Source organism: Haliaeetus albicilla, chromosome 4, assembly GCF_947461875.1.
Source record: "Haliaeetus albicilla chromosome 4, bHalAlb1.1, whole genome shotgun sequence".
NCBI classification, from domain to species: domain Eukaryota; kingdom Metazoa; phylum Chordata; class Aves; order Accipitriformes; family Accipitridae; genus Haliaeetus; species Haliaeetus albicilla.
Genome location: NC_091486.1, coordinates 35,494,717 through 35,518,517, shown reverse-complemented (window position 1 = coordinate 35,518,517; position 23,801 = coordinate 35,494,717). Strand labels below are relative to the sequence as shown.

Sequence of the window (23,801 nt, the reverse complement as noted above, 5' to 3'; positions counted from 1 at the left end):
AGTTTTCAGCACCGGCAGGACCTGAAATGTCTGAGTGCAACCAGGCAGGTCTGCCTGCGGGGCACCGGCAGCAGAGCCACGCTCAACTTCTCTCTCAGCAAGGAAAGCTCCTGAATCATCCTGATGAAATTTCGAGATTATCAAGCTAAATTCCCCTTTCATGCCTGCGTTTAAGTAGAGTCTGCAGCCCAGTATCTAGAAAAGATGCCTTTCGGAGGTTCTAACAGCTTGGCGTGACTGCGGTGTTTCCTGTCGTGCCCTTGGGTGTTGGCTGCCCTTCGCGGGTGCCGGTGCTGGCAGTGATGCTGTCTCCGTGACACCTGCAGGTTTACCACAGCAGCGATGAGACGCAGCATCCCTGCGCGGCGCCGGTAGCGGCTTATTCCCGTGGTCCTGTAACTGCTGTGCTGAGCCGGGGGCTGGAGAGAAGGCGAAGCCCAGCTGTGGGGCGCGGGGCAGCCTGGCGAGGAGCTGCCCCGGCACGGGGGGGAGGCTGTAGGGGTGGGTGGCTGGGCTCAGCCGGGGACGGCTGGCTCTCTGTCCGGAGCAAAGCCCGCGCTGATACGCTGTTGGATTCTTAGGCGCTGGTTTCGGGGCGGGGGGTGGGGGGTGTGTGTGTGTTGGGGGGTTTTGGGGGTTTGTTTTGGTTTTTTCCGAAGCTTTAAACCAAAAAATCTTCATGGGAGGAACAGAGTTACTTCAGGCCTGCCCTCTGTAATGCTTGTGAGGAGGGTCTGGGAAATGATGTCAGGCCCAGCCTTTGGAGCCAGTCAGGTTTAGGAGCAGCCTGGGGGATACTGAGCCTCCCGAGAAGGGATGGAGACCGGCAGATCCTGCCGAGCAGGTCTCACGCTTGCTGGGCAAGGCTCCTCAGCCTGGTGAGCCTCATGGTGCAAACCAAAACGGAGCTGCAGGAGTTCGTGGATGCTGGAGTAAGGAGAGTGGCTCCGTTCCCCTTTTGTGTTTCATCCTGGCCTTTGTGCCTCCGTCTCCTTTTGCTTCGGTCCTTCTTTGCGTCAGCGCATATTTGAGGTGTAAAAAATAACAAGCAATTCCACTACTTCAGTTTAGAAGAGGCGCAGATGTTGGTTCATCTGTGGCCCTGTGAAAATAGGCCAGTGTTTTTGCAGAAATCTGTGGGAGACTTTGTTGTGGGTGGTGATTTTAATTTTTTTTTTTTTTTTTCTGTTCCTGCTTGTTGTAGAAGGTCAAAGCAGAATCAGTTCTCTCCTTTATCTCTGTTACTTGGCTGGTAGCAGCAACAGAACTTTGTAGACTCAACTTAAAAAGCAAGGCAGCATTTAGAATGTTTACTGGAAATGACTGTGAAATGGTGCCTAGAAGTGGCTCTATCAGTTTGTGAAAGAAGCTGCTGTGGGATACTTAAAACCATCTGTCTTGTTGGTTTTGGCTCTTATTAAAACTTGTAGAGTTGTTACAGTCAAGACGTGTTAAAAATGTACATGGGATGAGGTTGGTGTAGCCTAACAGTATTGTTTATTAGTTAATACAGCTGAGAAAAGCATTACTTGCCTGAGACTTTACCTTTGTTATTTGATCTAGAAAGATCCTACTTTTGTCTGCCTTGAAACCTCGCTTTTCTTGTAGCGGCTTATTATGTGATAGAATTGCTTAAAATTGTTTATTTAAGGAAAGTCTCTAATATTAGATATATGCAAGGAAAATCTGTAACACAAGCAAAACCAGTATCATTTCTTCTCTTCTGCTAACAGATTTCTCCTAGTATTAGGAGTCTTCTCTGTTTAAAAAAAAAAAAAAAAATTAAAAAAAAAAAATCTTACTTTTCCAGAATGAGTTTATCTTATGAGGTGTTTCTGGTTTATGAATTGTGTAAAGTGATGCTGTCTTTGTAATTCAATACTCAGTATCACTGGGCAATCAAAGAGAGAAATATGGTTTGTCCATATAGCAAGGCTTATCTTTTTTACCACAGTAGAGTAGAAATGCACGCTTTGTGGTTCTTTTACTGTCCTTATGACTTCAACTTTGGAAAGACAGACCTAAAAGTACTGGTAGCAAAGCAAGCTGGAACGAATTCTTCCAGTGTTTTACACTATCCTGCAAAATGCAGCCAGGGAAGGGGATAAAATTAAACAAGTTCATAAGCACTGGACCTACCGGCCATGCTGGGCTTTTCTGGGTTTTCTGTTTGTTTTCTTTTTGAGGACAGAAGCTAAATAAACTGGACTTCATCTTTCTTTGTAGGTGAAGTCTGTTATAAATCTGCTGTTTGCTGCCTACACGGGGGATGTGTCTGCACTCCGGAGGTAAAAATTGGTGTGGGGTTGGGAATAGGAATGCTGCTTGTTTGGTACCTGCTGTTTTTGTTTACTTACGAATATGCACACACACTGTGTCCCCCTGGGGGACGTCCGAGCTGCACTGGAGTTTGAATATGTTCACCCCAAAACCACCAAACAAAAAAACCCAACCCAAACCTAACCATCAGAAAGGTACCCTCACACTATCCTGCAATCCCATTCGTTTTCCGGTTCTTTGGATCATAGTGAAATACAATTCCTTAACCAGTTTTTTTATAGTGATGGCAGAAAATCCTAGTTGTACTCTCTCCTGCTTTATAATTCAATTCTGAAACAGCCACAAAAATTCAGGCTGGAAAATGCATGTTGTTGTTGCAGAGGCTAGGAAATCTAGCTTTGCTTTTTAAATCTGGAATAGAATCTGGCAACATTTAAAGGAATAATGGTAAGAGACTAAATAAACATATTAATCTGGCTAGAATATATCTGAACATTGTTAGTGGGTGGAAAAATGTGTATAGTTTTAATTTTGCTGTCCCAGAGCACCATAGCATGATGAAAGAACTCTCCCAATACGTTAACGCTGTTCAGGATTTTCAGACTTGGAGTCCTCCCTGGATTTCCTCAGCTGGCATAAATTTACTTTGCCTTATATGACTTAGCTTGTCCATGTTAGATTTTAAATCGGATATGTTGACTGTTACGTTGCCTGCAAAGACATTTCATTTTTCTTTATAACAACTAGAGACTAGAAAGAAAGTTAAGCCCCTACTTTTTTGGGTTTTTTTAAAGGCAAAGCAGTAAGGGCCCCTTTCATTATAACCAAAGGTATGATGTGCTTTTGGTGCTGTTGATATCATCTTGCAGCAGAAGTTTCATTGTTTCAGCATAGCGGTGTTGTTCCATGCTAGTTTTGTAACCTGTTTTAATTATGCAAGACTTTTCTCTGTAATCTTTTTTTTTTTTTTTTTTTTTTGTATTTTTAGATTTGCTCTGTCAGGAATGGATATGGAACAGAGAGACTATGACTCACGAACAGCCCTGCACGTAGCAGCTGCAGAAGGTAATGTCACCTCATAGATGATTTGCTATCTGTTAATGGAAATGTGGTCAGCTTTCTTTAGAGTATCTTCACTCTCTATATGTGGTCAGCTTTCTTTAGAGCATCTTCACTCTCTATATGTGCATCCCTGCATTTTAAAACTTTGTATTTATAGATACATGTAAGTAAGTACAGTCACAAGCCTGCTTTTCTTACAGGACATGTGGACGTTGTTAAATTTCTACTGGAAGCATGCAAAGTGAATCCTTTCCCCAAAGACAGGTGAGTGGTTTTATTGCCAGTTGGGAGGACAGAGGGTCTAATAGCATCTCTCTAGCCCCCACGAGGAGAGGCAGCTATCAAATAAGAGTGGAATGTATTGAGCCAGTACACTGAAGCAGAAGGAACAGGATCCTGCTGGTTCTCTGTAGGTTCTGCAGAGCAAACAGGGATAAAAAAAATGGTGAAACCATTAAAACCATTATTTAAAAGGTTATGCTCAGCTTATGAAGTATTTTCATAGTCACTGGATTTAGTGTAGTCTGTGTGCCTAATTATTAGCACAGTAGTATGTAAAGAACTAGATTTTTGGTGCTTTTGTACTTAATAATGCTGATCTTAAATACTGTGCTCCTCCTTTCCTTCCTCCTTTCCTTCCTCCTTTCCTTCCTCCTTTCCTTCCTCCTTTCCTTCCTCCTTTCCTTCCTCCTTTCCTTCCTCCTTTCCTTCCTCCTTTCCTTCCTCCTTTCCTTCCTCCTTTCCTTCCTCCTTTCCTTCCTCCTTTCCTTCCTCCTTTCCTTCCTCCTTTCCTTCCTCCTTTCCTTCCTCCTTTCCTTCCTCCTTTCCTTCCTCCTTTCCTTCCTCCTTTCCTTCCTCCTTTCCTTCCTCCTTTCCTTCCTCCTTTCCTTCCTCCTTTCCTTCCTCCTTTCCTTCCTCCTTTCCTTCCTCCTTTCCTTCCTCCTTTCCTTCCTCCTTTCCTTCCTCCTTTCCTTCCTCCTTTCCTTCCTCCTTTCCTTCCTCCTTTCCTTCCTCCTTTCCTTCCTCCTTTCCTTCCTCCCTGTAGGTGGAATAACACTCCTATGGATGAAGCTTTACATTTTGGACACCATGATGTATTTAAAATTCTTCAAGAATATCAGGTCCAATACACGCCATCAGAGGATTCCAACAATGGAAAAGAGAACCGAACGGTTCATAAAAATCTAGATGGCTTACTATAATCATCTTCAGCTAGATCCTAAGAATCAAATCACTTACCTATTTAATTGTGGTATACATAAGTAATGAAGAGCGTGTGTGTTTCTATCCGATAGTGGTATATACATTTTACAGAAGTCTCTGTTACTTCAGTGTTATGTTACAGGAGTTTCTATACGCACAGGACAAATCCAATCTCTCTCAAAAGAAACAAAACCAACTAAGAATCTCCCTCCATAATGTGAGCAATATTACCTCATGCTGCATATAATTGATGTATAAAAATATTTAGCTGTTGTTGGCTTTACTGTGCACTACTTAATTTATTTTTGTGTTCTATGTGAACTCTAGTCTGTGGTCAGGAATTTTTCTGCTGAATTTTTGTTTCTATAGCCCTCTGTTTCCAGTATGGCCAAGATGAGCCAGGGTACTGTCAGGTATGAGCGTCAGTGAGGTTTTTCAAAAGCTGAGGATGCTGATGTAGATTTAGGCTGGGTGTGTTAAGTAAGGATCTGCACTTAACTTTGGGAAAAAAAAAATTCACACAACCATGTTTACATAATATAAATATCAACAGAGTATATAGCTGACAGTTGTGAATGGTCTAGGCTTGTTCTTAGAGATAGTCTTGTCAGGGAATCTGTTTTAAAGTTTGTTTGACCAAATGGCATAGGGGAATGTGACTTGTAACATCAAACCGTGTTTAGTGGGTCTTTTGTTTTTGAAGTGTTTCTTTCAGTTCCCTTTGTCTCGCCTCCCTCCTCTCTCTCCATGTTCAGCTGCTACAGTACTTCCCCTGTGCCTGGGGAAAGCGGGTGCTTCCACTCTATGCAGTTGTGTTCCTTGCAGGTACATTTGCACTACAGCAAGCCTTGACAAGCTGCAAACCCCGCCTTTTGGGCTCACGTGTGGTGTTCTTGGCGGTTGCACCAGGAACAGCGAGGGGAATGGAAGTATGTGAAAGGCAAAGTACTAAACCAAATATTACTTGTAAATCTGACTTAATTTAGGCTTGTAATAAGGAACACGGATGGAGTAAAACAGCTTTAAGGAGCATAGAGCCAATCAAAGCATGAGCAGAGCGGGAGATAAGCCAAATATTCGGGTATGTTCTCTTCTTGCACTACCATCAACCAGGGAGCGGGATATTGCATCAGTGGGATTCCGCTGGTGTAGAACAGGAGTTCAGCATCAGGAGCACAAGTAGGAGATGCCTTTCGTGGTGAACGGTGGCATTTATTGTCTTGGCACGTGCCCCGTTGTGGGAAATGCAGATATTGGTTGTTTGCAGAAGTACAATGTTACAACAGTTCCCTATTCTGTGTGCAATTGCTTCTGCCAATGCTGTGGCATAAAACCTCAGAAGTGAGCAGTTGCTTAAAGTTAAGAGTTCGATATTCACAAAACACCACGGTTGTTGGACATAGGCAAGAATTTTAGCACAAGAATTATAGGCAAGAATCGTTTAGCATATGGAAAAGGAGATTGTGCTTGAGAATTGCGTATATGGCTATTTTTATCCTAGCACATAGTGTACACATCACTAGTAGATCTCAAAGTTCAAATTTTCTGTGTGTAGGCACCAAAATCCTTCTGAAATAATGCCCAAATTCCTTCTAGAATGGCCCAAGCACTTTATAAAGATGAACCACGTTACCCTCCTTTGCAAATGTGTACACTAAGGCATAGAGAGAAGTAACTTTTCAGAGTGACCCAGCAGGTCAGTATAGTTGAGAATAAATCCTGTCAAGTTCCTGTACAGTCTCTCCGTCGATATGCCATACTGCCTCCCTGTCGGGAGGACAAATCTCATGGAAAAGTGCTTGATACTCATCACGAGCAGTGACTGTCCTCACAATGATGAAATCTTGGAAGAGTCTGAAAGTCTAAAGCCCTGAAATAGCATTTTGAAGCTGGCTGGCATGGTTATCAAACACTTTTTCTCAAAAATCTTAACTGTTCTTAAGCAGCTCTTTTTTTTTTTTTTTTTTCCCTCCTGTTTCTTTTTTTTCTGAAGATCAGCTATTTTTCTGAAGGCTTTTAACCTGATCTCTTCACGTCCTGTGTCACAGCCACCTTAGTTCTAATCAAGAACTAAACAAAATTTCCTCTGGCTCTTTATTGAGCCCCATTGGTCACTGAATAGCACAAGGCCTTTTCTCTGCTGTACCCTGAACTAAATTCCAACATGTTTTCTCTGGCAAGGGATCTGTCAACTTTAGCATAGAGGAGTATTTTCAGTGGATTCTAGTTTAGTGTTCTGTATCTCAGTGCTAATCTGACTGCTTCCATATTTTTTTCCTATTAAAACATATCCTTTAGCTTCTCAGAAAAATACCTGGTTTAGCTTGATTTAACTGAAATTTGCATTGCTCAAACTGGCATTTTTAAAAGATAGGTATGTTATATAATACACATATATAAAAAAAATTCCCAACCTACAAAGAAGGATTTTAACTGAGTTAACATTAAAGATCATGGCTGTCCCTAAACTTAACGCTTTCCTGAATCATACTGAGTGCTTTTAGCCAGTCTTCGCTTCAGTGCATTTTTGCTGGTTAGTTTTAATATTTTCTCATTGTGAGAAGATGCATTATTTTGTAATGTCCAATTCAGCGATGCAGCTATTTAGTCATGGCATTATTTATAAATATATGCAGTACATTGGTTTGGCTGTTTATCATTCATGACACTGACATGTAGATTTTACCATAAATAGCTTTTGGTTATCTTATCAAATGCCGACTTCCTTATGCTCCAAAGAGGATTCCCCCACTCCTTTGTTTTTGTCATATATGTTTCTTCTGTATCACAACCTAAAATTGTTACGCTAACTTAATGCTTTGTACTCAGCAATATTGTGATAGTCTTAGCATTAATTAGCCTATCTTTGTGAACAAAATGTATTGTACCAGATTTTTTTGCTTCAGAGCTGGACTATCAGTGACTATACTTCTTGGCAGTGTACTTCTGGTCATTGTAACTGACTGGGCTGATCTTGACTTCTAGATTCTGTATTGTGGGGAATAGACAGTGATGAATGTATTTCTAGCAGTTTCCCATGAATGAATCTAAACTTGAGCTGTACTGGTTCTGAAAATGAAAGTTATTTATTTTAAGAAATAAAATCCAGATAGTGTTGCTTTTTACAGCATAATAAATGGAAATACCAAGATCATGATGATGGTGGTGGGTTTTATTGATTATCTACGTGACTGCCATTGAAATAAGCCTTCAGTCATAGGGAAGGCTGCCCAGGAAAACCTACTCTGGTCATTTCCATTGTGCAAAGCTTACAGGAAACCAAAATGAGTTTATCTGATCTAGCTTTCCTTTTTTTCCTTTTTTTTTTCTTTTTGTTTGTTTTGTTGTTGTTGTTTGATTTCTTGTTTTTTGTTTTTTTTTTTTTTTTTAACCTGTACTTCTAGAGTTGTGTCCTTTAAGTGGTTGCTTTTTTGTTAATGCTAGGGTTCTTAAGTGGATTGGCCAAGTGCCCTCAACAGCTGTAGCTCTCTCTTGCCTACTCTTCACTCCTGCTATCCTTATCTCACGAACAGTTTCTTTCCTTTATTATTCTTCTGGCTGTGTAGTTAATATAAAAGCCTGCCAAGTGTGAGGCAAAGGATCATGTCACTTACTAGCCCCAGAGAAAAATGATGCAGCAGTGGGCTGGCTTGATAGCTCACAAAGTTCAGCTATAGATCAGTTATCCTACTGATGAACTCAAACTAGAAATTCAAGTTGAGTTTATTGAAGCTTGGTTGGGGAAGAAAAAAAAAATCAGTGATGTGCTACAAGCAAAAATAAAATTATACTAACAGCCACCTTCTAAGAACTCTGTAATGCAGACTGGCCTGCAACAATGCAGTGAATTAGAAGCAACTATTCTTGCCTTAGGCTTCAGAGCTGTAACTGTTGAGTTGCACAAACAAGTTTAAAATGAGATGCACAGTAAACTATTGGCAGATACATCATCTTTATAATAGAAGTAGCCGAAACATGAGAGAAAGGACAAAAGTGTCAACTGACAGTTCCATTCATTTAAAATGGCAAAAGAATATTCCATTGGGGAAAAAAACATTCTTTTAGAACTATTGGCCTTGTAAAGACAAAGCCATGAATAAGGCCATTGCTTTAAATCTCACAAAGTTTCACCACGGTCAATAAAATTGAAGTATAAAAGTAATGAAAACAAACTGCTGCATATAGAACATGAGCACAAGGTGTAGCTCAAACAAATACTGGATTTTTTGCATTACAGTACAGATCCGCATTCAGCTCGTTATAATAAGATAAAAGCATTAAGTCACCAGTTGTGATATTCTGTATCACTGTTAACCTCAGTAACCCAGGGCACCAAAACCAAGTCGGTTTAGCAATGCTTTCCATTTAAATACATATGCTACATGCTCTAGATAGGTCCTTTAAATTTTCTTTCTCTTGAGCTTTTGCACGGGGCACATCGGTCTTCCTAGGCACAACACACTAAATTGAACCAGTCATTTATTTTCTAAGCAGCAGCTGATCGATCTAGCATTTCTGAACAGTAGAGAAGCAGCTCTGCAATCCCTGTGAGGCACGCTGGCCACTGCTGCCCTCCCAGGCATTGGGAATAGATAGCAGTGGCTTGAGAACCTGCAGAAGCAACCGGGTCACTCACAGCCAGGTTGAGGTTGGCAGGGACCTCTGGAGGTCATCTTGTCCAACACCCCTGCTCGAACAGGGTCACCTAGAGCTGGCTGCCCGGGTCCTGTACCTAACACGTGGGATCCAGCATGAGTGTTTGTTGTGCCTGAACACTGTTTGGTGGGGTCACTATTAGCTATCGGCATAGACTGCTGGAGGGCTGTCAGGATACAGAGTGCAACAGAGCAAGTAGCTGACAGGGTGTTGATTTTGAGTACGCTGAGCGGCTGTGCATCGGTAACGCTGTCTTATAAGGCTGTACCCTGGCTGGGGGCTGGTGAAGTGATTCACTGGCGCTGTGAATCCTTCCCGGCCAAGGGCACTTGACCATATTTTTAATTGTATCCTTTAATCTCGTATCTGCTATGAGGGATAAGACGCTTTGCATTAATTAGAGTCATGACATCGTTATATTCATGGGATACCAATATGATAGTTACCATTGTTTTAACTGTAGTATTTTGCACAATAATAGTAGCTGTAAGTGTTGTTATTTTGGTAGATCAATTAAAGATTATACTCAGACAAATAACCGCTGAGAGTAATGTCTCTTACTCAAAACTTAGGAATGATCAAGATTGAACCACGATCCTGTAAGATACCTGTCGAATGTTTTCAGACATTACTAACCAGATATTGAGTATTAGTTATCCCAGCTCTATTCGATGTGTTTTTTGAAGCTTGAGTAGACTGACCGAATTTGGTATTTTGGAGACAAATACAGCAAACTGAATTGGGCAAAAGTAAGATGGGTGAGAAGAGCTACAGGCTGAAAATTATCACAAAGTCGTTATGAACCAGCCCTCAGCTACTTAACCTCCCCCTTCTGAAATCTACCCAACATGATCCCCACTTTTATTGGATCATGGCAGTGTTCTGCAGTCTCTCTGCTCAGCTGCATGCTAATTACCAGTCTGGACTAATACATGCCCTTAGTCGAAGAGACCAGCTGCTTAAGGTAACTTTGCCTCTTAACTGTGAGTTGTTAATTATCTTCAAACATGCTGAGAAGCAAACCTGTTCCTCCTCTGGTGGAAGCACATCTTTATCCGTCTAAGTACTAGAGATTGCATATCCTGCAGCCATTACTCAGTATAAATGTAACTAACTTCTTCACTTCCCTGTGCCTTATCCCCAGGTGCAAAAACACTTCATTATCAAAGCCTGTAGGGTCTTCTAGCTATTCAAGCCAACAGTTAAATAAAAGCCCTGGTTCATAGTACATGAGAAAATAAAGTTCCAGTCCACCTGTTACAACCTAAATGGGGCATATATTACCATAAAAGATAGGAGTGACCAGATCCTCACCTTGGTAGATTAAGCACAGTGAGTAAAAACATACTCCAGCCCCTTTTGCACTCTTTAAGAGTAGGTTCTTGTTTTGTCCAATACTGTTGCTAGACAGCATGACTGCCATTTGTGGAGGCTTTAGTCTTGATTGTACAGGTTGAGTTGCAAGCTCAGCATGTGCCAATGCACCTTTAAGGTGGTGTCCTAAGAAGTGCTTGTTATGAGAAAGATTGTGCTAAACATCCTACACAAGACCTTGCCTTAAGAAACAAGCAAAAATGAAATGCAGGTAACATTTTTGGCTTAGGTTCTCTCAGTATGCTATGCCCTTAGAAAAGATAAAACCAGGACAAACTTCAGCAGCACGTGGATTCAGTGTGGCATGTACCTGCAGAGTGTTTCTCTTCTCCTTTCTGTGATGCAGATGAAAAATCAAAGCTATGGAAGTTCTTCAGAAGTAGTTACGCCAAAGATGCAAGCTTTCTGAATAGCACCTCTGCAAAAGAACTAGCCTTCCTTTGAAGCCTTCTATGTACAGCCAACTGTTTTAAATGTTAAAATTAACTAACTCCCTTAAACAAAAAATGCATGTTTCTCCTGTCACTGAGATCTCTCATTCCTATCCTCCTCTCTGGTACAGTTATCTCATTAACTGGAAATTCAACAAAGAATTTCTAAACAAAAAAACTGTACATAAGGAGGCTACTCAGACTGCTGTTTATATTCCCATTAGTTAAAAATTGCTACTGGACCTTCAGGTTGAGAAACCAAAGAGTTGAAGTGAAGCATGTCACCAAGTCATTGACTGCAGAGCAGGATGCATAAGCTAATCAGCTGTGTTAATGATGCAGTAAAAAGCTCAGCCTTTAAGTTGAATACGCTGAACACATCTGCAACAAGAAAAATAAATGTCAATTAAACAAGCCAAGTAAAGCCGTAATACTCTAGTCTTTGCTAACCACAGAGCACAACCAGGTCCTCCCCCAAATAGCACCAGATTCACATCTTGGGATCAAAGGGGGTGGCAGGGAAGCCATGCTTTAATTTGGAATTTTTTTCTGAAGTACAACGGCAAAGGACAACACTGCTCTGTTAACCAGCAGCACCTTGCCAGCCTTGATAGGGGAACACTTCCAAGCTGCATACCTGCTCTAGCTTCCCTCCCCAGCCAGACCCCACAGGAAGGACTACAGCGTTATTCCTTCCTCCCTTCCTGTCTTCCCTCCCTCTGCAACATACACACTGGAAACTTAGCTCTCCTCTTCTTCACCCCTATCCCCACAAACAAATGGAAAGAACAGCTGAGAGCAATCCCAGGCTAACTCTGGATTCCCAGCTTTTCCTACGCATTTGAAGAGATGCATTCTGAAGTGTTAGCTTGTGTTAAGTGTCGGATGTATGTTTGAAGGGGAAAAAAAAAGGAAAAAATTAAGTTCCAGCTCAATCCTCTTGCAAAAGGCTGTTTTATGATACATACCACAGTGTCAATCTCTGCTGGGCCCACCATCCGAGAAACCTCATCAAATTCTTCAGGAGACATGGGGAGTAGATTTTCTGGAGACTGGAGCCTGGAAGGGTGGCTAATAGAAGGAGAAAAGCAGGGACAAACCTTCACTAAAGAATTGAGGCACAGCTGGGCTACCATGTCTGGCTCTTGAGTCCAGAAGGGCTGCTAATGAGGTCTCTTGTGAAGAAGACCTAGCCTGTGAGCAATACACCATGCTTTGCAAAGGCAGCATGGCTTTAAATGAAAACTGGGACTACTCAGTGATCTACATTCTAATCAAACAAGTCCAACAAGTCTTTAAGAACTTGCTTTTCAAGCAATTATTTACCAGTACAACTTCCTGCAAGTTTCTAGGGTTTTTACCTAAAAATGATGTTTCAAACACAGTACTGCATGAATGTGGTGTTATCGCATCCTTAAAGAGAAAGAGAGGAAAGATTTGATGGAGTACCTACACCTTAAATACTGTGAAGAGACATGAACTACAGCTAAAAAGTTAGGATCAGTTCCAAGAAATCCAGCATTTCCGTAGAAACTTACACTTCAGATACAGAGATTAACTCAGTCTTGATGTAGCCGTTTCCCTTGGGACCATCCAAATCCATAGGCTCTGGTGCTTCAAGAAGAAAAAAAAAAGCTTGGTTTTTTTTTTTAGCAAGCTCACTTCACATTGCCATCTTTATTGTACCAAAAGTAAAGCCTGTGACCCAGATAATATGCAAGTCTCTCTCTCATGAATTTTACAGCACTATGGTCAGATTTTCTTTTTTGCTTTTATTTTCTTTTTTGTTTTTCCCCTATAGAAAATGGGGAACAAAACCTCCCCTAAAGTTTGATGTAACTGTATCAACACATCCTGCCAGGCCCACACAGCCAAGCTTTTACACATTAGTCCTGTGTTAACAGTCAAATATGAGTCATGGTTCCAGCTGTTAGCGGGAACCTACATCTCTGAAATACCTCATGGGCTCCCATGAAAGCTGAATTAGAGGGCAAGCGACAATTATGTTTTCAGTTTTTGACCTAACTAGATTTCATGATGTGCCTCTTTAAAACCAGACCTTTTCTTAACCTGCTAAAGCTTAGGTGCCTGTTCTCACCTTTCAGCTGAGCAGCACTCAAGCACTGGATAGGCTGCCAAGATATTCAGTCCAACTGCTACCCTTTCCTTCTATGCCACAGAAATTATACAGCGCCCAAGTACCTCAAGAACAAACACCACACACTGTATGAGCTATTTATAGCACTCACCCTCCTTAGGCCTGGAGTAGTATTTGCCAAAGGCATTGTCTTTGGGTATATCTGGGTACAGAAATCTCAGTGGATTTTCTGGAATGTTTTCAGCTGCCATCACTTTGTAGTTGCGAATGATATCAGGGAAAGTAACAGCAGAGAGCTCCTTCTTGGTGTACGGTTCCACCGAATGGAACTGGGGCTCTGCAGGTGAGAGAAGCAGGGACTCTTAAAAGTGGTTTCAAAGTTTATTCTGAAACTGTCCAGAAAAGCTTCAGCCACTTCCACAAATTCAGAAGTCACGTGAGCAAAAGGCTTACCTGGATGACACCTACTGTGCTGCAGGTAAATATTTAATGATTGTCAACGGGAGCCCAATTGTTTTGTGGGGTAGGAAGGCATATAGGGGGATAGCACATAGTGATGGCTCTTGGTGTATTTTGTATTCAGAATGACTGGGGTGACCTGTCGTGGAAATTAACTGCAATATTTCATTAACTAATTTGGTGCTACCTTTTCAACCTCCTTCCAAATGATGTCATTCAAACTCTACTGCCTATTAGAAAGTTTGATCCTAATACACCACTTGGAGCTCTTATGAGTCATAAAGAAATAAAGCCTCCTTGAATGCTCTAAATACTATCACCCTTCTTTGCTTAATTTTTGGATGTCTCGGGTATGAAGGCAGCAAAAGGAAAGAAATCATTCAAGTACATTCAGCAGTTTCTCTTCCAACTGTTGTAGGACCTGGGCTCATTCAAGTGAAGTGTCAACAGCTGCACCATCCTGGCAGGTGGGGTTGATTTAAGTTGTATGATAAGGGAAGAACGCTGGTTGGGTATAGGGGAGGTGGGTGTTTTGGGTTTTTTTGGTTTGGTTTGGTTTTGTTTTCCTCTTCTCTTCTCTTCTCTTCCCCCCCCCCCCCCCCCCTTCTTCTCAGCTTTTAAGTCTTTAGGCTTCCTTGAAAGAGGATGGTGGAGTAGTCTAGCTAACTGAAGAAACAAGCTCTTCATCAGTCCTTCTTCTAGAAATGGGAAGAAGGAGAAATGCTTGGAGAATGAAGTAAGTGAATATGTGGTTTACCTAGGGAGAATGTGGGAAGGAAGGAACAAATGTGTCAGACCACGTGTTACAGAAAGCTGTTTGAGAAAGGAGCCTCGTACACAAGGTGAAGTAGTGGGAGAGAACGATAATATTGAGAGGGCTGAATGTGGCTGTAGTGAACTTTTGCTGGGAAAGAAGTCTCTGATGCTATGGGTTTGGAGGGAGATGCAGGTGTGTATGTACTAAGGGTGTCTTGCTAAGAGAGAACCTAAGGGGACAGGGGAGATAGCCTAGGCAGTTTGTCCTCAACAAACCTCTGGGCTAGAAGCAGTACCTGGGAAGTGTTTCTAGTCCTATCTGAAACCTTGAAGAAGCCACCATGTGGCTTATGAACTACACCTAGTAAGGTATCTGCCAGCTATTGCTTGTGGCCTGTTGCTTGTAAGGGTGGGGACTGGTAGAGTGGTGTATTGTACTGGTTCTTGGTGTAAAAGAGAAGAGCATAAAGACTTCTTGCTCTGATGTAAGCTTGTATTTTGAGGACAAAGATGTTCTCTGTTACTGACTTACCGTTTTGAGATCCTTCTACCCAAGTAAATGTGATTGCTCCCTCTCTGCTGCTTTCACTGAATCTTAGTAAAAATGTTCCTGGGCTCTGGTCCTTCAATAAAGCACGTTCTTTCTCTTTACTGATGAAACCCATGATGCAGCTGTAATGTTGAAAAGAAAAAGTTGAGTTTACTTCTTCGATGTAAAATCTAAGCTGTGCTGGGCTAGCTAGGAAAACTAAAAAAGTTTTGTCACTTAAAAGAGCTGAAGTACTTGTAAAAGCCTTACAGAATGCTTTGTCCTGTGAACAGCTGGAGAGCTAGCAGTAGGACTGACAGGCTGAAGCTGCCCTGTGGAAGCCATGAATCGCTACAGCTTCCCTCAGCACTCTTCCTTTGGCCCAGTGGCTTATACAAACATTCTTCTGAGCTCGGAATAAAAGATATTGTCCTTTGTTGTTAAAGCTGGGCTGTGGAAGCAGAAGTTCTATGTGTGTAATATGGTCAGATCCCAGCTAGCAGTTTTAACTTCAAAAGTATATTAAGGAACAGTTATTTCTCCTCTTTGGCTGATGAAACAGTTTGCTAGCTACCAGACTGCATTCATACAGGTGTGGGGTTTGTTTTATTTCTTGTGCACATTTTCTAGATGAGCTGTTAAGCTTGTGGGACTTCAACGCCCCAAATTCATTATGCTTATCAAATGTCACTGTGTAGGCAGGCAAGGAGGCCAACGTGGTAATTATAAGAAATGGATTGGTCTGAACAGGTACTGGGGAGGGAGTTGTACAAGCTAGCACTAGGGCATAACCCTGGTCAAACCCCAACTGCTTTTTTAAAAAGGTCAGAATTCCTTTGCACTGCTTCTTATTCCTCAAAATACTCCATCAATAATGAAGTTTTAAGGAGTACTACTGTCCTGCACATTAAGCTAAGGAAAGTGCTTTTTGCACAAAAACTACTAAATAATCATGATTTTGCTTAGAATTTCAGATGATGTAAGCTGTCCTGTTTTATGGTCGTGTTTTGTTGGGGTTTGTTTGTTTGTTTGAAATGGCATGCTTTAGGTAACAAATGTGTTGGGTGGTAAATATCCTGTGTATAATGAAAGTCTTTTGCCTTCCCAGCCCTCAAGTATGAAGAAAGGCAAGTGTTCTTGAGGCTGTAATACTTAATCTTTTGTATACAAGGGGTGTCTCTATCCTAATGAATCCTATATATTTGTCTCTTTCCCACTCAAGTACCTTTACAGTTGGCAAGAGTTTTCCCTTCAGTTTCCCTTTTTGCCTTTCTAAGAAACAAAGATCTGTGACTACCCAATAAAGCCAACAGAGAGGAAAAACTAATAGTACTGAATTTCTGGTTTTGATGACATTCAGGATTTAACTTGCACCTCTTCCTTCTATTAAACCCTAAACAGGGGATTGCTCTCATAACAGAGCAATAAGTAATGCTATTCAAGACTGTATACTATCAAAGCCACAAACCCAATCCTGTAGGCACACAGCCATACTGAGGCAGAACACCAAATAGGACAGAACTGCAATTCTGCTTCAATAATGGTGGGAAAAGTTCCCACTGCACTGGTGTCCACATAGCTAAGAAATATGTAGGTTTTAGGCAGTGAAACAAGGCTTGTACTATAAAGGGCTTTGACAGAACTCATCTGGAGCTAGGGAGTAATAATTTGAAGCCTGCTGCTGAATGTAGCAAGACAGAGCAATCCTGATGTAGATACTGCAGACTTGTGGGATACTAGGATGCTCCACTGTAAGTGTGCTACTGACAGGGTTTCATAATGTGGCTAAACCTAAAATGCAGGATTGTGACCTTGGCTAAACTTGTTTCTGGCAGCAATTACTTCTAAAATTGGCAATACGAGAGTCGAAAGTTTACTAAACCAGTATTAAAGGGCAAATAGAACTCGTCTTCCACCTGGCACAGTCTTACTGCTTAATATACTCTATTAAAATCAGTAAAGACTACTTTCTGGACTCATATTGAAGATACGGAAGTTCAGAGTCTGGCTGCTGCCACCTGCAGGAGGCTCACGATAATGTTGGCTTGTGGGTACGTCTTTTGTTTGGTTTTTGATTGTAGTTTTTTTTCCTTTGGTTTGTGGGGGGGGTTTTTGGGTTTTTTTGTTTTTTTAAGACGGATGATGACTTTATGACTTATGCTTTGTTGTACTTCAGTCTTCCCTCTCAAACACAAAAGAGGCTCTGTTCTGGGGTGTGGAAAGAACCTACCTGCAGCAGGAGCAGAGGCAAAAAAAAAACCTTAACATTCAAAGCCCTGCTCTGTGACTTAAATGGGACAGCTTGGTCATCTGACGTTTTTGCTTTAAGCAGTTGCCTCATTAGAGGCTTCCTCACTACTAGAATTCATTTGCCTTGGACTTTTCTGGTTGCAAGTTCCACTTTATTGGATCCAAAGTTATCTGCACAACCAACCTCACAACCTGAGGATGCAACTGCTAGTCTAAATGAGAGGTCAGAGGCAATGACCACATCTTTGTTAACTTCACTCATGTCTTACCCATCATTCCAGAGACACAGGAGGTGTTTCTTAATAAGCTCCAGGATTCCCTCAATCCACAGCCAAAAGGGGAAATTTTTATCGTTTATATTTTCCTGAAATTCAGAATATGGAAAGGTGGAGGGTAGGAGGGGGAGAACAGGGATAATGTCAGTTTTGTTAAGCAGAGAGAAAGCGAGCTCTCAATCCTTTCAGCATCTACTTGTTCTCGCATTTTTCTCCCCTCTTTCTTCTTTCCCACCCTCCCTGTATTCTCTTACGATTTTTTTTTTTCCTTTTCTGCTTCTCTACTCCAGAAGGACAGAAACTATTGGGAATGAAGCAGGTACTGAATCTTAAGGCAAGAGGCAGTGTGAGAGAAATGCCTGCCTGAGCCTACAGTACCTACAAACATGATCCATCGCCTCTCATGCAATGACACTGGTCTAAGAGCAGAGAAAGGGCTCTGGTTCTTGCCTGGGCACTTTCCTTATCGGAGCTCTTGGACATCCAAACCATTCCATGGGGCTTTCTGCCAGGCTGGCTAGCAGAATAGCTTAGAGACACTTTCTGTGCTGACTCAGATTTCAATTCCTTGTGAGACAACCACACTAATGAACTTGAGTGCTTGTAGGTCACCAGAGCTTTGCTCTTCCCCTTGGAGTCTGCTACTGCCTGCTGTCATCTCCTGCTTATCTATACCAGTTCAGGGTCTAAAGCCAAAGAAAATGTGAAGAGTCTTCCTGTCTTGCTGCAGCCATGGTTATGAAATCTCATTATGCAGCTTTCTGCCATCATGCTGACCCTCTTGGCTGCCCTGTGCTAATCCTTACCCTAATCTAGTTGCCCCTGGTCTGGGAAATGTCCTTCACTATGACAGAGAAGAATTGTTCACCTTGCTGGTTTTTTTTGACACTTTCTGTAATAGTTAAAAATTGAGAACTATTCTATTAAAAGCAACTGCATTAATAATAATGAAGATACTGTGTTTGAAACATGCATTTTCCTATATAGTTTACATGGCTCAAAAGCAATCTCAAAATCACCTACTCCTTGCTATCACAAGCTGGTTTTCCTCCTGCTGCTGCTACTTTAACCTTACCACCAAAACCTCCCACAACCATGTAAGCTCTAGAATAACTAGGGTACGCTTCTGGGAAAAAAAAAAAAGCACCCTGAAAAAAACCCAAACCCCAACAACAACAAAACCCCAACAAACAAACCCCACAACAAACCAAGACAAAACTCCCTCTTCCATCTCAATTTTTAAACTGTGTTCATACCTTGCAGAATCTTGTCCAAGGAATAAGGCCATCATGAGATCCTCCGCTTGTTGGCCCTGAGCAGAATAAATTGAATTCAGTTATGTTCCATATGTTACTTAGTAAGGCTGAAAGGAAGGCACTTATAGCACTAAGTTCTGAGTGTTTATTTACACCTCTGAGCTGTTGGACTAAGAAAGAAAAGAAATGGAAGGCTACTGTATTTTCACAGCTAGTGCAGGGAGAGCTTGCAAAGTTTCCCTCTGGAGAAGTTCACTGCATCAGAATGACCAAATGTATTTAAACAGACCTTGCGTAATGGGCACCAATTCATTCTGACACTTTCTATGTTATGCTACTCCTAACACTTGCCAGTTCCAAAAAGCTTCCAGGAAGGAGGCTGAAATCTTGCACATCTCTTCTCCAGCAAAACAAGAAAACTGCAACCCATAAGCTTTTCAGTAGGAGCTCAGCAGACCCTACAATATCCTTCTCAGATTAAGCACTTTCCTGTCTTGATTCTGGTGGCTTGTAGGCTTTTGCCCCAGAAACTCTCTGACTTCTAGGTCTACCCCAACCACAGACTCATCTCATTCCTGTTGCAATCATTTCCCACTGCCTTCTTATGTCAACAGTGTTTCACAACCACATCCAAGCCACAAAGAAAATCCTATGCTGTGACTACAGCAGCTAGAGCTTTGCAGACCCTGACTGTATTCAGAGCCAAATTCTTACTGTTACAGATCATGCTATGGATTTCAATAAAGTCAGAAATATGCTGCTTTTCCCTCTCATATCCCTAAACCTAAATTGGATTAGGGAGCTTGTTTCTGATGCTGCTAGTGTTAGAGACCAAGATTCTGTCAACTTTCACATCACAAAAGCAGCAGGTGAGTTGTATCCTGGCACCCTGTTAGATTCTGTGCCCCCTTGCACTAAGGAATCCTGAATATATAATGTTCAACTACCTGGATTTTTTCTGGTAGTGAAAGACTTTTAGCTGTAGAGATAAGATTTAAATAGCATCCCTACTGTTACCAGAGCTTGACAAAAATCTCTGAAGCTCTCAAATGCAAGCTGACCATAGAAATATGTCAGTGGTCACTTTGTTTTCATGATGGTTAATTAAACTAAAAAAATTACTCTCCTTGCAGAACTCTGAAAAGTAATCTATTAAATCAGTAAGCTTTTTGTCAGATCTTATGTCTTGGGGAAATTAGAGGAAGGGAATTAGACTGGAATGCTGTACTTACCACCTAGACCCACTAATGTCAAATCCCTTTAAATTTAAATGCTTCCTGAAACTTAAGGTGAGTGGAATACACTGAATCAACAGTATTTTTATCTAGGGTCTACTATGCAAACTCAGTAGCAGTGTCAAGTGTCCTGCCTATCAGGCAAACTGACAAGGAGTTTGGAAACAAAACTCATGGTTGATTAGGCTTTTACTAAGGACTCTCATCTGGGAGATGTTCAATTTGATATCCTTCAATAGTTTCATAGTGTTTGCACTTTGGTATTGCAACTGTGTTTATGCAGATAGAGTAAACCCCCACTGTAGTTGGGGGCATGCATGAAGTTAAAATAAATGGAGATGGAGTTAAAAACAAAACCAAAAAAATGCCTAGAAACAGCCATCTCAAAGATTGACTAAGCATGTGCATTACTTCTGTAGCTCTTTTTAAAAGGCAGAACTAGCCCCAATCTGCACTGCGCTAATGCATAGAACTCTTAAGTTAGAACTGCAGATTTTTTTCATGACCTGACCTTCATTTACAAACTCTACCATACTGAAAACTGAAGAACACTTCCATTGCTATAAAGCGATATTGTATGAGGGGAAAAGGTGTGAGAGGAAATGAAAACTTAAAATAGAATGCAGAAAAGATGTAGAATTAGCTTAAATTCAAACAGGCTATCTGTGATGGAAGCAGACCATACCAAGTAGCTTCTCTCCCAACATGTTCAGCTGATCTGCATTAAGTCCTCTCTTTGTTACAGAAGAAAACTGCCAACTCAGAACTTCAGAAAGTTTAGACCACTTTGCATAAGGTGGATTCAGAAAGAAGGACAAGTTCTGGAATGGAAGGGAAAAATACAATCTATGGTTAATAAACATTAATTTCGGAATGCCATTTGAATTTACGAAAGTGTATTGCCAAAACAAAATGCAGATTTAAGAATGGATGTTAGCTTGACACAACTCTGCAAAAGCAGGCTGCTATTCTGACAGGCGCTTTTAACCAGGAAAAGTAATCTCTGGGACTCTGCTTTGGACATGTCTTCTCCCAGTGGGTAGAATTCCTAGATTACTCAAGTGCACTGTATTTGAATTCTTGAATGTTTATTTGGCCTCTTGCTGTGTACTGCATATACTGAATACAACATATACGATCCTTATATGGGTTTCAAACATTGCTCTGTTTAGGATAGGGAAGTAAGTCACTGTGCCTCTCTCTACACTTGAAGGCCATTAAGAGTCATCTGCATGGAAAAAAATGCAGCAGCCACTTGTATACAGACAATGCTTAAAAATTACACATAGTATTTCTGATACAATTTTTTTTTTTTTCAAATACCTTGGGATCAGTAGACAGCATGTTGAACCATAAGATAGAAGCCCATCCACTTGGAAGCTGGCTCACGTTTGAGATCACAACAATGGGAAGGGAGGTGGTCTGAAAGTGACCCAAAAGGAAACATGTCAGACTATCCTGTACTGCTGCTGCAGTCCTCCTCTAGATTACCCACAAACCAATTCCCATTGTAATTCCCTGCTTGCATGGTCTTAACTTTTTCACTCAAAGTTTGTATGTAGGGCAGAAAATGTCAGCATGATGAAGTACTAGAAAGACTGAGGTGATTTTTGTCTGATAAAGACTTTCATTTAGTGTCAGTTATAGCACTGATATTAACGGTAGAGTTCATAGCATATTGCTTCTGAAATAAATGGAAAGCGGTATCTAGAGAGCTTAAAACACAGGGCTGGTTATCAGACACTTTGCAAAGCGTATCTACTCTTATTTACCCAGAAATTTGACAGCATTCTCACTGCATGTGTCTATACAGAGATGTTGTGAAGTGTCATTCATATATTTTGAAATAACTGAAAGTGCTTGATATCCCAGTACTTAGGAAATAAAAAGATAGTTTAGATTGTCAGCATGAGTGACATACAGGAATTTAAGTCCATCTGATTCACCTAACACATACCTCTAGGTCTATTACCAAGCCAGGCTGGCACAGCTGCGTCTCAAAACTCAGAGAGTGAAGCTCTTCAGTTACAATGAGGGGACCCTTTAAAAAAACAAACAAAATCTTTCAGGGACTGAAAATTGCTTGGGGGGAAGGTAAGGGGATTTATCATGGGGAAAAACCTTTTCTGCCCAAGATTACTTGCTGTAGACTTCAGAAACACTTTACAAGTTGTCCTGGTTTCAGCTGGGATAGAGTTTATTGTCTTCCTAGTAGCTGGTATACTGCTATGTTTGAGTTGGGTATGAGAAGAATGTTGATAACACACTGATGTTTTCAGTTGTTGCTAAGTAATGTTTAGTCTAAAGTCAAGGATTTTTCAGCTTCTCATGCCCAGCCAGCAAGAAGGCTGGATGGGCACAAGAAGTTGGGAAGGGACACAGCCAGGGCAGCTGACCCAAACTGGCCAAAGGGGTATTCCATACCATCTGACGTCACATGTAGTATAGGAACGGGGAGGAGTGGGGGGCAGGAGCATTGCCGCTTGGGGACTAACTGGGTGGTGAGCAATTGCATTGTGCATAATTTGTTTATTCCAATCCTTTTATTATTACTGTTGTCATTTTGTTAGTGTTATCATTATTAGTTTCTTCTTTTCTGTTCTGTTAAACCATTCTTATCTCAACCCATGAGTTTTATTTCTTTTCCTGATTTTCTCCCCCATCTCACTGGGTGGGGGGAGGGAGGGAGTGAGTGGCTGCATGGTGCTTAGTTGCTGGCTGGGGTTAAACCACGACACAAGCCAAAGTCAAGTGATAATGCTAACTTCCTAAAACTGCCTGTTAGAATGGCAGGGGTTTGTTGGGTTTTTTTTGGCTTCTACCTAGAAGCCAAAGAAAAATCTGTCTTTGCCAGACAGTCCTGTTAAAGCTAGATACCAATGAGGGAGAGTCCAAAGGGACACCATTGTGGTAGTAGTTCTCACTTCTAGACACCTCCTACACAGATCACTTCCTAGAAACGCTTAAGTCCTTTCCTATTGATCTGTCATCCTGTGTATTTCTTCAGGGGGCTGAGCAGAGCATTATCTTAAAAGCCTGAATGCCTTTTTAGTATTATGTAAAAGCTTTACAAACAAGGTTAGTGCTGCTTACCTCATTTGTTCTGCTTCCTGCATTTTTCTGTTCTTTCAGTTGCTGCAAACGAACAACAAAAAAAACCAAAACCCATCACTCATTTACCTCAGCCACAAATGAAAGTGGTAGAGGATGGAAATGTTTGCATGCCCTAGTTGCTCAACTGTATGCAAGCTTGCTGCATTAGTGTCTGATTCTATTTAGTTCTAAGCTGTGGAAGCCAAAGGATTAAACTGTAGGTAACTACTGCTCTTTTATAAACTATTCATCTGTGAAAATAGATATTGCACTGCTATAATGTAATGCCTTTATGTAAAGAGGCCTTATAAGAACAGAAGCAGTGTGAAATCAGGAAGGATCAGATGAAATACTCGTTTATCAAAGTACCTCTCTGAATTGGACAATAAACTCCAGACAGTGTCTGTTCTGGATGAGGAAGGGAGACTTCCATGTTCACTGGTTCAGGACTTGCATTTTTCCTTTCCTGTTAGTAATGATGGAACCAATCTGATTTATCTCACAATCTTCAGATCAAAAGTGTTGTGTAGTCTGCTAAAAGCACTGAATTTCTTGTAGCTGCCCACTCCTAGACAACTTTCATCTTCCAGACTCAAAGTTCTTAAACTACCCCAAGCTTTCCTACCTATGGGCCTTCCTCTGAAAGGCCCAAAACAGCATTTCTAGGTTTTCTTTTTCTCCTTCCTCCAAAGAACTCATTGCAACATAAGCTGTATGGCAGCAAATACTCTTATCTGCATTTCTGGCCGTTTCAGTGACAAAAGCAATAGCATTTCAATTGAAACAGGCCAAATACTTCAAAAAGGGAAGAACAAAGAAGGAGAGATGATCATAGTTCCTCTTA

General features: G+C 41.3%; 2 protein-coding genes across 4 annotated transcripts in view; one reads left to right on the top strand and one right to left on the bottom strand.

The window, feature by feature from the left end:
• GLS (glutaminase) overlaps nt 1–7,699 on the top strand; it is a 69,613-nt gene extending 61,914 nt beyond the window's left edge. For all 3 annotated transcript variants that reach the window (XM_069781879.1, XM_069781881.1, XM_069781880.1), the window contains 4 exons: nt 2,227–2,288; nt 3,269–3,345; nt 3,543–3,606; nt 4,388–7,699. In XM_069781879.1, coding sequence (XP_069637980.1) covers nt 2,227–2,288; nt 3,269–3,345; nt 3,543–3,606; nt 4,388–4,544 — 360 coding nt within the window. In that variant the 3' untranslated portion in view covers nt 4,545–7,699. The remainder of the gene's footprint in view (nt 1–2,226; nt 2,289–3,268; nt 3,346–3,542; nt 3,607–4,387) is intronic.
• Nucleotides 7,700–8,541: 842 nt separating this feature from the next.
• The window catches only part of STAT1 (signal transducer and activator of transcription 1), a 29,130-nt gene continuing 13,870 nt past the window's right edge, over nt 8,542–23,801 (bottom strand). The window contains exons 14-24 of the mRNA XM_069781873.1: nt 22,958–22,999; nt 21,822–21,905; nt 21,188–21,286; nt 20,550–20,685; nt 18,630–18,685; nt 17,368–17,462; nt 14,852–14,991; nt 13,256–13,441; nt 12,545–12,620; nt 11,975–12,077; nt 8,542–11,387 (exon numbers count right to left, since the gene is read on the bottom strand). Of these exons, the coding sequence (XP_069637974.1) occupies nt 11,364–11,387; nt 11,975–12,077; nt 12,545–12,620; nt 13,256–13,441; nt 14,852–14,991; nt 17,368–17,462; nt 18,630–18,685; nt 20,550–20,685; nt 21,188–21,286; nt 21,822–21,905; nt 22,958–22,999 (1,041 nt within the window). The 3' untranslated portion in view covers nt 8,542–11,363. The remainder of the gene's footprint in view (nt 11,388–11,974; nt 12,078–12,544; nt 12,621–13,255; nt 13,442–14,851; nt 14,992–17,367; nt 17,463–18,629; nt 18,686–20,549; nt 20,686–21,187; nt 21,287–21,821; nt 21,906–22,957; nt 23,000–23,801) is intronic.